Genomic DNA, 14,258 nt, shown 5'->3' with positions numbered 1-14,258 from the left:
AGATTTGTGCAAAGTGCTAAAAAAATTTGAAATTTTATTGGTGTACATCTATCCTTCTTTCTATCTATCTATCTATCTATCTATCTATCTATCTATCTATCTATCTATCTATCTATCTTGCCCATGAAGATTCTTGAGTGACTATGGTCAAGAGTTTTATCATTTGATGGCCAATATTCCAATTACATTGTTTTTGAGTACTCAAGACCACCTAAGTGATATTAACAAAATAAAGAATCAAAGTAAAACTGAGTGGAACATGATTACAATAAAATATGTGAAATTGGTTCTTTATCTTTTTGGAAAAAGTCATCTAGAGATTGGGTAAAGATTTATATTGTTCATCCCTTTCCCATTTATAACTTAACTCAAAGTCTCCTAAACTTCTGTAGAAATTACCTATTCTATACCCCATATTGATACTTCCAGATTAAACTTTTCATCTAAACTTTAGATCTATATATTCAGCTCTCTATTGGTTAGTTTCATTTTCATTTCGTATGGCTTCAAATTTAAGATTTTCCATACTAAACATCTCTCTTCCCAAATGGCACCATCACTGAAATTATCTAGATTTCAGTTAAGAATTCCTAAATCAGTCTCTCAGACTTTATAATTATCCCAATTCATCCTTTATTCTGCTGCCAGACTAAAACTAAACTTTCTATAAGACTTCATTCCTCAGGTCAAAAATCTTCAATGTCTCTCTTTTTCCTAAACATGTGAAATTCAAATTTCTTTTAAGATCCTCCATCTCGATCAGCCAGATCAGTCTTCCAATAGTTTCATAAACTTGAATGAGACTTCTTTTAGCCTGAGTTTTCTCTTGCAGAATGGAGACTTCAACTCAGAACACAGAGAATGTGGAAGACACAGTACTATATACCACAAAGTGATAGTGTTGGGTTCAAAGGAGACAATGACTATAAAAAGTATATTAAAAGTGAAGTTGTTACATAAAATAGAAGCTATTACTATTTTATTAAAACATATGAAAGTTTTTCTAGTGAGTTCCAAATGTGCTGCATATTTTAAAATCTTAGTCAAAATATGATACTATTATCTCATAAATTTCCACATTTAACTCCTTCTGAAGTGAAATTAGCAATAACATGAAATGTATAGCAAGTAAGTCTTCTGAACAGTCTTTTCATTGAATAGTCTATATTTTTAAGTAGAAATAAATCAAATAGATTTTATCTAAACCACCGGATAAGGAAATGGATGATCAAAGATCACTACTAATTGTTTCATTTATAACAATAGCTGTATGCTCAACATTAAGTGTAATGTTTCCATAATATTATTTTTAGAAATCATTTCAGTGAAGACAACTAACAATATATGAACCTTATCACAGGTTTTTATTAATTATATTAAAATAAAAATAAAATCCATAATCGCCTTTATCTTGGTGGTAAGGATCTGAGCCCAGATCTTTTTTATGGAAACATCCACTCAATAATTTATCCAAATCTGCACATCCCTCGACCTTGCATAATGTCAAGCCCAGTAGTTAAGGATGTATACACACATTCACAGAATCTACTCATTTTCAACTTATCACAAAAAAGAAATATAGAAGGCCAAATTTAGAATGGACAGACTTCAGGTCAGAGGATGAATGTACCAAGCATATAGGTCTCTCTGCAGTTTACAACATTCTTTAATACATTTATTATCTTGCTAGATTCACTGGAAAAATTCTGTGAGATGCTAAATTTAAAGGCAAGGAATCTAGAATATATCTATGAGTTATTAGACAGATTTTTAAGGCACTTATTTGTTTTTTTGTTGGGGGGGGGTTGTAGGGGGAATTTGTGAGGCAATGTGGTTAAATAACTTGCCTATGGTCACACAGCTAGTTAGTATCTATGAAGTGTCAGAAACCAAATTTGAACTCAGAGCCCCTTGAATCCAGGGTTGGTATCTAACTTTGCTACTTAGTTTAAGGTACTTCTTATAGGAATTTTCTCACCATGCTTCAGTTTTTTGAGATTAAATGACTTATCAGGACCAATGCTGAAATTTTAACAATTTTTTGTTGTCAATTCTAGCACTTCACTATGTCATGCTGACTAAAATCTTTAGATATGACTCTAAGTTTACCTTCCAAATTATAAAATAGGAATAATAATAGTAAACCTGATGATGGTAGCTAAAATAACTTCATTTTGCACATACTATACAGAAGCAAGGGCCTCATTTCCAACTGCAAATATGCAGTGATGTAGCTTGGCAAATTCAGACCTGTTTTCTGCCCTCTCCTTAATAGATTTCCTGAAATTCTAGTGTAAGATTGAATGTTCTAAGTGGTTCTGGTGAAGATTTAATAAAAAAGAATATACATATTACTGATTTACTTCCTGAACTGTTATTACAGGTTATGTTTAAATCCTACCCGGGGTATCATCAGAAGTTCTAGCAAACTAATGTTTATTAGAACATATTAATAAATCAAAATTGAAATTAGATGTCAAAATAAGTTTCCTCAAATGGAAGAGTTCTGAACTACAATTTCACAGAGGATGATCATACCTGTCAGATGATGTTGGGCTAATACCAGTAGGAGCTTCTACTGGCTTCTCTGCTGGTTTCTCTTCCTTAGGAGCACTAGTAGGTATAGGTTCAGCTGCTGCAGCTGGTATTGGAGTGACATTTGTAGGTGTAGGGTTGGGAGCCAAGGCAGGGGAAGGAGTTGGGGTTTGAGCCACAGATGCTGCTGTAGATGAACTAACTGCTGTAGTAGTAGCAGAATTTGATTGTTGAGTTGTAGCTGGTGATGGTGTTGAAGTAGCTGCTGCTTTGGGCTAAATGAATAAAAACAAAATCAAGTATTAAGATAAAATTACTATACTCTTTGCTCTAAGAAGCACCAAGTTATTTAGAAAGCATCACACAATAAATAATTTTCAGTGTACTTCTTTAATTCTTAACTTTTACATTATTTTTAGTCCTCCAAGGAATGCTATTATGACATATACTTATGTCTTACTGGACAAAAATTTCAACTCTTCTGGTATCCCACTAATTTGGGTCAATGAAAATACAACCAACACCATCTAGATGAAGGCTCAAGCATTCTATTTATTTCAGTTTATATGAATAGTATATAGATTTACTAATCAAACTGATTTGCATTAAATTCTCCATGTCTATACAGTCTTCTTCAATGAGCCTTCATTTAAAAAAGTCATTTAGTTCTGATAGGCAAAAAAAATTAAATAAAACAAAAATAAATCAAGTTAATCAAGGCTTTAAGTTTCATAGTATTATGTTTCTAAAAATGAAACTTATTATTACTTAATTTGAAGATATTAAGATTGTATCAATTAAGTTTCTGTAGAGAAAAAAATTAATCTGAATTGGCTTTTATTTAAACCATATACAACCTTACAGACAAGGATTAAGCCTCCATGCCTGGCATTTTATTAGTAATATGAACCAAATGTTGTGGAAAACTTGCCTACCAGTCCACGTCTCAAACTCCACACAAAATGTAATCTTAGTAACTGCCAGTGTTTGCATGAGCATAATGAGGGTGCCATGCTCATATCACATAAGGCTACTTTAAGGTAGCCTTGAAATTGGGTCTTCCACAATACCATGCTGCTTTTTAAAAATCTAAAATAAAACGGGTGGCTAGGTGGTGCAGTGGATAGAGTACTGGCCCTGGAGCCAGCAGTACCTGAGTTCAAATCCGGCCTCAGACAATTAATAATTACCTAGCTGTGTGGCCTTGGGCAAGCCACTTATAACCCTATTTGCCTTGCAAAAAATCTAAAAAAAAAAAAGCTTTTAAACATACATGCTAACCATCCTACATGACCATTTCAAGGAGGAAAAACTACTAATATTTACTGCCAACTAACAAGTTTTGCAAATTCCTTTTGATGTGTGATATAGAATATGTTCAATTCAATACTTCAAGACCACATGATTACACTACTATCAGTGTTCTCTCTACCTGTCCTTGCCATCTCAACTTCTGGAATAACTTAGTGATCTTAACTAGTAGACTAGTCCTAACCTGAAGAGATTTGCCATAGCTACACATTATTCCACTGTCATAACCTTCAAAATAAAGAGTGATTCAGTATTATGAGGAATATAGGTGGTGATGGGCTTAATATAGCAAATTTGCCATTAAAAACAAATTTATAGTTGATTTATTAAAATAAAGAGCTCAAATAATCATGTTCATAATAAAAATCAGTTATTCCTCAACTAATTGGGATTTTTCTGAAGTAGAAATTAGCACTTGAAGCACATGAAGCCTGGGGAAAGGAATACAATAATGGCACTCAAGTTCTACCCTCAGGAAGGAGTCTTCAGGGTTCTTGAAGGCCAAAGGTAATCTAGATGTTTTGAGGCAGAAGCAATACTTTAAAAGCCATTAAAAGCCAAAGAGAAAGGATGACATCTTTGGTTTTTCATAACTTTTTCATCAAGGGGAAAACAAAGCTACTTTGACTCTTGTTTAATCCAGTTTGTAGACTGGAGTTTTTATTTGTACTAACTCTCATGTTCACCTGAGCAAATTGATGGGAAAATAACATTTATAAGATCTTCAATTTGATATCTCTATGTACAGACTGTCTTCCATGCTTAGAATATTTTCTCTCTTCAACTCCCTCTCATGACATCACTATTATCTTTCTCCAAAGCACAGTTCCCACTAAAAGTCTTTACCAGTATATTCTGTCTGTCTTCCCATATCCCTGCTTTCTCTAAATAACTTCAGATTTCTTTCTGCATGCTATGTATAGATTTAATTGTATGCATATTGTGGTGCAACTCTCAGCAGCAAAAACAAAAAAAGTAAATACCTTCAAAATAGACACAACTTTTTTGTCTTTGTATATCTAGAACAAATGGATATCAGATGTTCAAATGTTTATTGAATTCACTTCCCTAAAAAAAAGTTCTATTAATTTGAAAGGAGAAGGTGTTTATGGTTTCTGGACAAACAAAAACCATTCTTTGCTTCATGTCTTTTCTACCTCACCTAATCACTGAATGGATATTGCCTCAGTCAAACTATTAAAAGATCTTTTTTAAAAGGCTATATGGTTTCCCACTACATGCAGAGCCATCTCCCACTGTCTTGATCCATATCTGGTCATTAGACTCAGATGGCTCTGTAAGATAAAATGAGGCTGGTGACTTAGCACAGCACCCCATCACTTAGAAACAAGTTACTTGCTTTTCACAGCATCATCCTTCATGTTATGGTCCTCTTCGAGAACAGAAGGACCAGCAACAAACAACAAATAACTACCCAACTATTCAACAGTAATTTTGTACCCAATAAAATCTTTATAAATATAGTAAAATTTTGAATAAATCAAGAGTCCTTCTGGAGAGTTATTATTCTAGATAGCTGGGAGCATTTTCTTTGAAGCTCTATAGACTTCAGTCTTTAGCTATGCTGTATAGGTATCTTTCTAAAATTAATTTTATACATTATTAAACAATATACATAAACGAACTATATCTTGACAACTCAAATTTGTACTATGTACATTTTATCATATAATACAAAAAATTTTGCTCCTAAATCATATTTTCATCTAGACATTGAACCTTTTTTATATCAGTTCTTTCAAGTGTAATAGAGAAAAGACCACAAAATCAGATTTCTACTTGGGAGGAATCTTCGTTTACACAAAAATTTAAAATTCAAAGTGACCTCAGAGGCATCTAGTCCAATCCCCTTATTTTGTTATTTTTACAATTGATTACAAGTTCCCCAAATTTGTGTGTCATCCAAAGTCACAAGGTGGTAAAAGTGGGATATACACCTAGGTAGAAACACCTAAAGGTTATTCAAATGCCACTGATATATGCTAGCTATGTGACCAAGGGCAAGTTAATTCACTTTTTAATAAGCTACAGATAAAGTTGGCAACCTGTCTGAGTAGAGAAAGGTTTCCTTTTAAATCAAAGATCCAGATTTTCCTCACACTTCTAGAAAGTCCCCCTTTCCCCAACCCCATCTCTTTTCTTATGATGAAGCTTCAGCTCTACATTTCTCTACTGCTAGAAACTCCTTTCTTTTCCAACTGGATGTTTCAAAAATCATGACATAATTTTTATAAGTGAGTATAAACTTAAAAAGTATCTTTTCTCTTATGAGCAAACCAAGATTTAGGGAAGAGTTTTTGTTTTTATTTTGCAATGTATCTGTATATTAAATGGATTTTTTTTATTGGTTTGCTTCACAGATGACTTTAGTTGCAGACACATGAATAATGAACAGATGCCACAAAATGGCAGGGAAAATCCAAGGTGTTAAATTATAATGCCATGATGGTAGAGACTTATTTAAATTTTGTTGTCATTCAAAGTTGCCTACTAAAGCACTCTGCATAGCTGGCCTTTTAAAAAAAATCTTTATGTAAATAAATAATTTCAATCCTTATCCATTATGAAGTTAGGGCATGCCTATGAAAAATGTTACTCTTACCTAAGGAGTCTGGCACACCAACACATTCTCTTTTCTTCTTAAAAATTAATAGTATTTATTGGGCATTTACATGAACAAAACAAAATCAGTTTGTTAATACAGTACTGAATTAGATCCATAATTATGAACATTACATGAAAATGTTACACTGTAACTCAAAACTAATGCTACTTTAAGTATAAACATTCAATGACAAACTTTATTGCTTAAGCTCTGCTGTATAACCTGCAAAACAATTTTAAATTTTAACCTATATCCTGTCTAATGTATAATCACATTTCTTTTACACCCTCCATCAAGCATTTTTTTCCTTTTGTTAAAAGTGTTTGTCAGTGTTTTGGAGACCTATTTTTCTCAGAATAATTAATATAAACACTACTGCCACACAAGTCCCATTTTTGTTTTTGTTCATCCTGGGAAAGGAGAGATGTTGGAGGCCCTTTGTTTTATGGAAAGGGTTTTCTTTAAATGAATAGTTTTCCTTTTTATTAATTCCTTTAAAATCATAAATAATTTTCTCATTTAAGCATTTCTTTTGTCTACTATCTCTTTTTTAGTTCCCATTTCTGGTTGAATGATTTGTTGTTTATTCTCATTGACTAGAGCATATGAAGTCTTTTAGAATTAGTGGGACAATTAAATATGATTTAAACTGATTCTCTAATATGGCCTGCTAATTTCAAAAATAAAGCACATCTGCCCCAATTTTAATAAGCTTACCCTTTTCAATGGCTATACAGCAAATTCCTCTACTTCAGCAAAATCCGTGACCTCAGAAGACTTGCCAAGGCACTAACTGTAAATATGTAAAATCATTAACTGAATTATTACTCTGTTGTAAAGTTATAATCTGTGAGATATCTAAGGCTTTATTGTATTCACTTACACTGAATGAAGGATTAAGGTTAATTTTATACACATGTGGTATACTCACACACAAAATAGGTCAAAACTTACTTTTGTCACCATTACCACCACAAAGTTCTTCTCATCAATTTTGTATTCTTTGAGAGCAGTATCATCGTTGAGGATTTTGCCTAGTGGAGCAAAAGAAATTCGCTGAAGTAAATGAGTATTTTACCTTACTCAGAAACTTGTCTTATAAACTGACTAAGTAGATTAGCCCAAATGACTCAAGAGGCATATACAATGCAAGTACAATTGATTGAAAAGTCTTTAAAAATTTCCCTACAAGAATGATTCCTAAGAATCTCAAATGTTTAAATTTTAGGCTAGGATGGGGTGGGGAATTCAGAGAGAATCCAAAGAGCACTTGACACCTCATTTAAGAAAACATACAAGGCAATCAGCAACTATGTTTTACAAGGGAGGCTCCAGAGAATAAGCAACAGTTATTTATTCTCCAAAGATCCAAAAAGGCACTGAACACCATCACATGCCATCATCCAGTTTGGTCAAGTGTACCACATCATACCTCAACAGAACTAGAAAGAATGCATCGTTTTATGAGGCCCAGAGAAGTTAACTCATTAAGAGGCAGAGATGACTATGAGCCAGGCAGGCCCTGGGCTATGCACTTTTACAAACCTCATCTCATCCCAAAACAATCCTATAAGTGATTTGCCCAGGGACATCAATCATCTAAGTTTCTGCAGCTGGGTTTAAAGTCAGCTCTTCCTCACTCCAGGTTCGGTGATCTACCAACTATACCACTCACTGCCCCAAAGGGTTCTTAAAGTTTATGTTCTTTTTTCTACATTATATGTTCTCAACTTTTTCTATCGAAGACTAGACACAAAAGAATTTACTCAGTAATTTCTAACTCCTTATTGTGAACTGCAGCATACAAAGAAGGGGGGGAACTGTTCTACAAATTCTCCTGGGGACAGGCAAAAACCATAAATATGGCATTCAATAATACTGTAAGATTCATAACCTCCACAGAATGTATGCAAGCAAATTAGTTATGTTCACACAGACAAATGATATAAATGTCAACAAAATAAAGCTAATGATCCTGTAATGCCATTAAGCTGTTAACAGGGACAGACAAAATCCCAAACTCAAATATCTCATCAAAACGGTCCTGACTAAAACCAATGTATGGGCAATTTTCAACTTATTACATTTAAGATTTTGAGAAACAAAGTGGCCAGTTTTCTAGTCAACTGTCCCCTTTCCCTATAAAAAACATGTTCCAACTTTAATATTAAAATAAATCTCATTCTTCGTGTTTCAATTATTATCTGATGCAATTTCTCTCTGCAATGCAAAAACATAATTATTATGTTAGGTCAAATTAGTTCAGTTTGCTTCATGTAGCTGTATCCCTAACACTTTGTCACCCACATCCTAACTGTAGGTTCTTAATTTATACTCTTAATACCAGATCAGAAACTATGAACTATCAATACCCCTAAGGCATTCAGATCTGAATTGATCCAATATTCTTTCTTTCACATAGAGAGCACGGTTATTTTAAGCAAAACATTAAAAAGAGAGAGAGAGAGAGAGAGAGAGAGAGAGAGATATCAATCAAACCATTTTAATGAAAAGAAATGCTTACAACAAAGTTTGATCATTTGGGGGAATACCAATAGCAAAAAGAAAATGATATTTTCAAGTAAAGTTTAACATCTCAAAAAAAAAATACTTCATGAGAAACATTTCAGTATAGAGTGAAATTTGAAGTTGGAAGCCCGAGTCTGAATCCTAGCTTTGCCACTTAGTCACTTAAGTTCTCCTAGTCCAGAGTTTCCTTCTCTTTAACAGTAGACAAGATGAGTTCTGGGTCCTTCCATCTTCCATAACTACAACTGTATGACCACAACAAATGTATATCTATGAGGTCAAAGCACCAAGTCAAAAGATTTTTTTAAAGCAATTTTTAATTTAAATTAGTCTAAAATGCAAAGGTCAATTTAGAAACCAATTATATATTTCTGATTCAAATACATTCAAGGACCCAGTTATCAATGTAGGGGTTATAAAACTTCTAAAGAGGATCTAACCAACAATGGTAGAACCATAGGTTATTTTTTTGTTTTTAATTTTTAACATTTGATTGGGTAACAGAACAGGACCCAGTAATATATATAGTGTGCAGAGTACTGGATTTGGAATCAGAAAGAACTTAGCTATACCATTTCCTATGGTTAAAAACTTGAACTACTCACAACTACTCTGGATCTTAGTTTCCTTACCTAAAAAAAAGATGAAGTTCAAACTACAGAATCTCAGAGATGGAAGAGGACATAAAAGCAAATTGATTGGAACTTAATGTAACAATGTCCTTTTAATAATATGAATAAGATTTATGTACAAGAAGAACTAATTATTTTTAAGGACTCTTACAGCCTTAACATCCTGTAATTTCATAAACTAATTTTTATAATTATTTCCTACAATGCAATGGGGCATTTTAGCGGACACAAGTTGAAACAATGAAACCAAATTAAAGGCTCCTATGACAGATTAGCAGCAAACTAACATAATGATAAATTTTTTTTTTTAGCAAGGCAATGGTGGTTAAGTGACTTGCTCAAGGTCAGACAGCTAAGTAATTATCAAGTGTCTGAGACTGGATTTGAACCCAGGTCCTCCTGACTCCAAAGTCAGTACTTTATCTACTGTACCCAGTTGCTGGATAAAAATTCTTAAAGATAAAAATGTTGGTTTTTAGAAAAGAATTTCATAGCATAAAAACAGCATCTAATTTAAAAGCAGTACCACCTGGAATAATTGCCTTACTGTATGCTTTTAAGAAAGAAAATCCAGTTTTAAAAAAATATTTTATTATACTTGCTTCTTTTGGCTTATTCAGTGTAAAATTTGTTTTAAAAGAGCTACAAAATATTTGCCTCTATGAAAAGAGCTGCTTCAAATAGTTTTGCACATGTATGTTACTCTTTCTTATGATCTCTTGGGGCATATTTCCAAACAGCTCTTGAGAAAGAATGGATAAGTTCACAGACAATGCATTAATGTCCCAGTTTTCCCCATATCCTTTCCAACATTGATCATTTTCCTTTTTAGCTATATTGGCCAATTTGATATGTGTGATGTCATACCTCAGTTACTTTAATTTGCATTTAATTCTTTAATTTTTCTATTTTAACAATTTCAAAACATGAATAGATTTAATTTTAAAGAAAGACAGAAGAAGAATTCTTCACCAATAAAATGAAAATGTGAGCTAGAAGAACTTTAAGGTCCATTCCAGAAGAATCTATAATCTGGAAAATGATGGGGTAAGACTCTATTAGTTTACTACTAAGGTGTTTTCCTGATTTTAAGATTCTGGGTCTTTTTTCTTAATTATTTTATAATAGGAAATGCCTCAATATAGAAATGCATAAAAATCTTAAGGATCATTTAAATATTTTCTTTACCACTTTGATTTGGCATTTCTGTAAAAAAAAAGTTAAACATTTCAATTTTAGTCATACTGTTCTAGTAACAGAACACCAAAAGAAAAATTGCTAATATCTTCAAAATTAATTTATTTTTGTTCTCTCATTTACACAACAATGCAAATAAAAATGTGACAAACCATAGCTTCAGGCAAGTCAAATGAACTAGAGAAATTCAGAATTCTAAATATATACAACTTTTACTGAAAAACAACACTTTAAGTTGTCCAACACATGTACTTAAAACACATTAAGAAATTTTCTCAGTGCAATGATCAAAGGTTAACATGGATAGATTTCTTTTCTTCCCACCTAATCAGAAGCTAATGCTTTTCCTGAGAAAACTTAAGTTAAAACAAAAACCTCTCACTTCCCAAGAAAAAGCAATAGGTAGATGAATCTTTTCAAGTGGAAGAAGATTTCTCCTCAGAGGCATAATATAAAAGTCCCTATTCTACTACTCCCCTAATTATTAACTTTTTATTTATTGACTATGGGTATGATCCTAAACTTCCAAAGTGCACAATGAGATAAAGAAAAAATTTTGTTTTGAATATAATCACAGAAACTAAGAGTCTTCAAGAAGTCATCTAATCCAATCTTCACTCCAACAAGAATTTCCTTTTATAATATAACCAATAAACTGAGAGTAAATTGAAAGAATAGGGAATTATTTCAGAAGAAGGAAAGACTAAAAAGAGGGAAAGAGGATATAATAATTGCCCTTTTAAGGGCTTTCAGAAATGGGACTAAATTTATTCTGCTTGAGAGCAGTAGAAGAACTACTATGGAAAAAAAACACAAAAAGGGAAGATTTAACTTTAATTTATTTTTTTAGGTTTTTGCAAGGCAAATGGGGTTAAGTGGCTTGCCCAAGGCCACACAGCTAGGTAATTAGTAAGTATCTGAGATTGGATTTGACAGGTACTCCTGACTCCAGGGCCCATGCTCTATCCACTGTGCCACCTAGCAGCCCTACTTTAATTTAAAAGGAAAAAAAAAACCCACCTTCTGTTAATGTTTTCTTAAAATGAAGTGAAGCTGCCTTAATGTATCCTGCCCCACTGGAAGTTTTCAATAAGAGGTCTAGCAAATCATATTTTGAATGCCCTTCTTGTTTAGAAATTTGAATCCAATTGTCTTTTGAGGTCCCTAACAACCTTTGAAAGTAATTTAGTTTATATATATTTGCCTCAAGATCAAGGGGAAAAATAAAGGGACAAAAATTTTGTATTTTTTAAAGAGATCTATAAATGAAGTACAATTTCATATGGAAGCAGTAAAAAAGTTGATTTGTTTCAGAAAACTTCAGAACATGAGAGCAACATTTATAAAAAAAAAAAATCCAGAGGTCCTGATGGACTGAACTGTATGGTGCCAAAAATCTTGGGAGAACCCCCAAAAATCTTGGGAGAACCCAAGCAAATGAAATAACCTAAAACTTGGAAGAGTACCCTCAAAGTACATGTTTTTTTTTTTAAAATGACTTTATTACACTGAAAAGATACAGGCTAGAACTATTAACAGATTCATAAAAGAACAAGATCATAGCAAATTATTAGGAAAAACTAGGCATGTCTGGGGCATACCCTTTTAGGACTGTTTGGAATGGAAACATTCTTTAAAAAAGAAAAAGAATCTGTTTAACATTATATAATCATTTAAGGGATACCAAATGCCAGTTTACTTAATTTTTTAAAAATATTTAGGAAAAAAGTTTCATTTTAATTTTTTAAACATTCTTCAGATCTTCACTTGCTTCCATATTTTATTTTAAATGAACAAAGTTCTATTTTTTTTTCTGGACTTTGAAAGTTTTGCCTTCAATACTAGAAAGGTACAGATAGTATTATCACATGGACGCCAATGAATCCAAGATTCATTCAAAACCTATTACTATTTATTTCACATATATTAAAAAAGAAATCAATTTTAGTCATCCCATTGAAATGTGTGAAAATCATCAGTTTTAAAGAGACATTCTGAATACTCAATCTCACAATAGGAGAAGATCCATTAAGCCGAAAATTCAAATTATTGGAACTAAGTAAATGAGTTAAGTTCTAAAAATCAGTTGTTTGCAAAGAGGAAACCTGTCCTCAGAATGAAAAGACTGGATTTGAATTTATCACTGCAACTTTAAGAAATAAAGTACTTCAAAATGACTGCCACACTTAAAGCATAAGATCTTTCATTCCAATGACCTCAGGGCAGCTAGGTGGAGCAGGTCCTCCAGCCCTGGAGTCAAGAGGACTGGAATTCAACCAGACACTTAATAATTACCTTGCTGTGTGACCTTGGACAAGTTGCTTAGCCCCACTGCCTTGCAAAAAACCCAAAAAAACAAATAGATAGATAGATAGATAGATAGATAGATAGATAGATAGATAGATAGATAGATAGATAGATGGATAGATGGATAGGTGGATAGATGGAAAGATAGATAGATATAGATAGATAGATGATAGATAGATAAATGATAGATACAGATGATAAGAGAGATAGATAGATGCAATGACCTCAGAGCTCAGCAAGTGTTCAAAAGCCTAAGGAGATTGATGTAAGTAGTGTCCTTAGTCATTTAAAATGTAGAAAACCAGTGAGATAAAACTCAGAAGTACTCTTACCTCTCCCAAGTTAAATGGTATATGAGGTACTCATTATTATCAGCACAGATTTACTTATACTACTTATGTATAAAGACAGGAAAAAGCAGGATTAGAAGAATAATTGAAGGGACATCTATCAATTGGGGAATGGCCGGACAAATTGCAGTATATGTATGTTATGGAACACAATTGCTCTATTAGAAACTAGGAGGAATGGGATTTCAGAGAAATCTGGAAAAAGACTTGCATGAATGGATGCTGAGCGAGAACCAGAAGAACATATACACCCTAACAGCAATAGTGGCAATGATCAACCTTAATGAACTTGCTCATTCCAGTGCAATAATCAGAGACAATTTTAGGGTATCTGTGATGGAGAATACCATCTGTATTTAGAGAAAGAACTGTGGAGTTTAAACAAAGACCAAAAACTATTACTTTCAATTTTTTTTAAAAGTTGTCGTATGTACTACACAATTTTGCTATTTCTAGTGTTTTATTTTTTTCATCAAGGATATTTTTTTTTCTCCTAACACATTCAATTTTGATCAATGCACAGCACTGAAACAATGTAAAAGATTATCAGACTGCCTTCTGTGGGCAAAGGGGAGGGAAGTGAGGGTGGGGGGGAAGTATAAAATTCAAAACCTTACAAAAGCTAATAGGTAGAAACTATTATTGTATAGAATTGGAAAACAAATAAAATATTTATATAATAAAAATCATTCATACAGTGCTTTTAGATTTATACATTGATTTCTTCATAATCACTTTGTGATATACGTACTTTTAATTTTTCCATTTTAT

At 32.7% G+C, this 14,258-nt stretch overlaps 1 protein-coding gene across 2 annotated transcripts in view; it reads right to left on the bottom strand.

The window, feature by feature from the left end:
• LOC141495827 (UV excision repair protein RAD23 homolog B-like) overlaps positions 1–14,258 on the bottom strand; it is a 104,870-nt gene that overhangs the window by 55,833 nt on the left and 34,779 nt on the right. For both annotated transcript variants that reach the window (XM_074197600.1, XM_074197601.1), the window contains exons 3-4: positions 7,427–7,506; positions 2,539–2,810 (exon numbers count right to left, since the gene is read on the bottom strand). In XM_074197600.1, coding sequence (XP_074053701.1) covers positions 2,539–2,810; positions 7,427–7,506 — 352 coding nt within the window. The remainder of the gene's footprint in view (positions 1–2,538; positions 2,811–7,426; positions 7,507–14,258) is intronic.

This window comes from Macrotis lagotis, chromosome 8 (genome assembly GCF_037893015.1).
Source record: "Macrotis lagotis isolate mMagLag1 chromosome 8, bilby.v1.9.chrom.fasta, whole genome shotgun sequence".
In the NCBI taxonomy this organism is placed as follows: Eukaryota; Metazoa; Chordata; class Mammalia; order Peramelemorphia; family Peramelidae; genus Macrotis; species Macrotis lagotis.
Note: the sequence above shows the minus strand (reverse complement) of the source record. Positions and strands in the feature narration are given on the sequence as shown.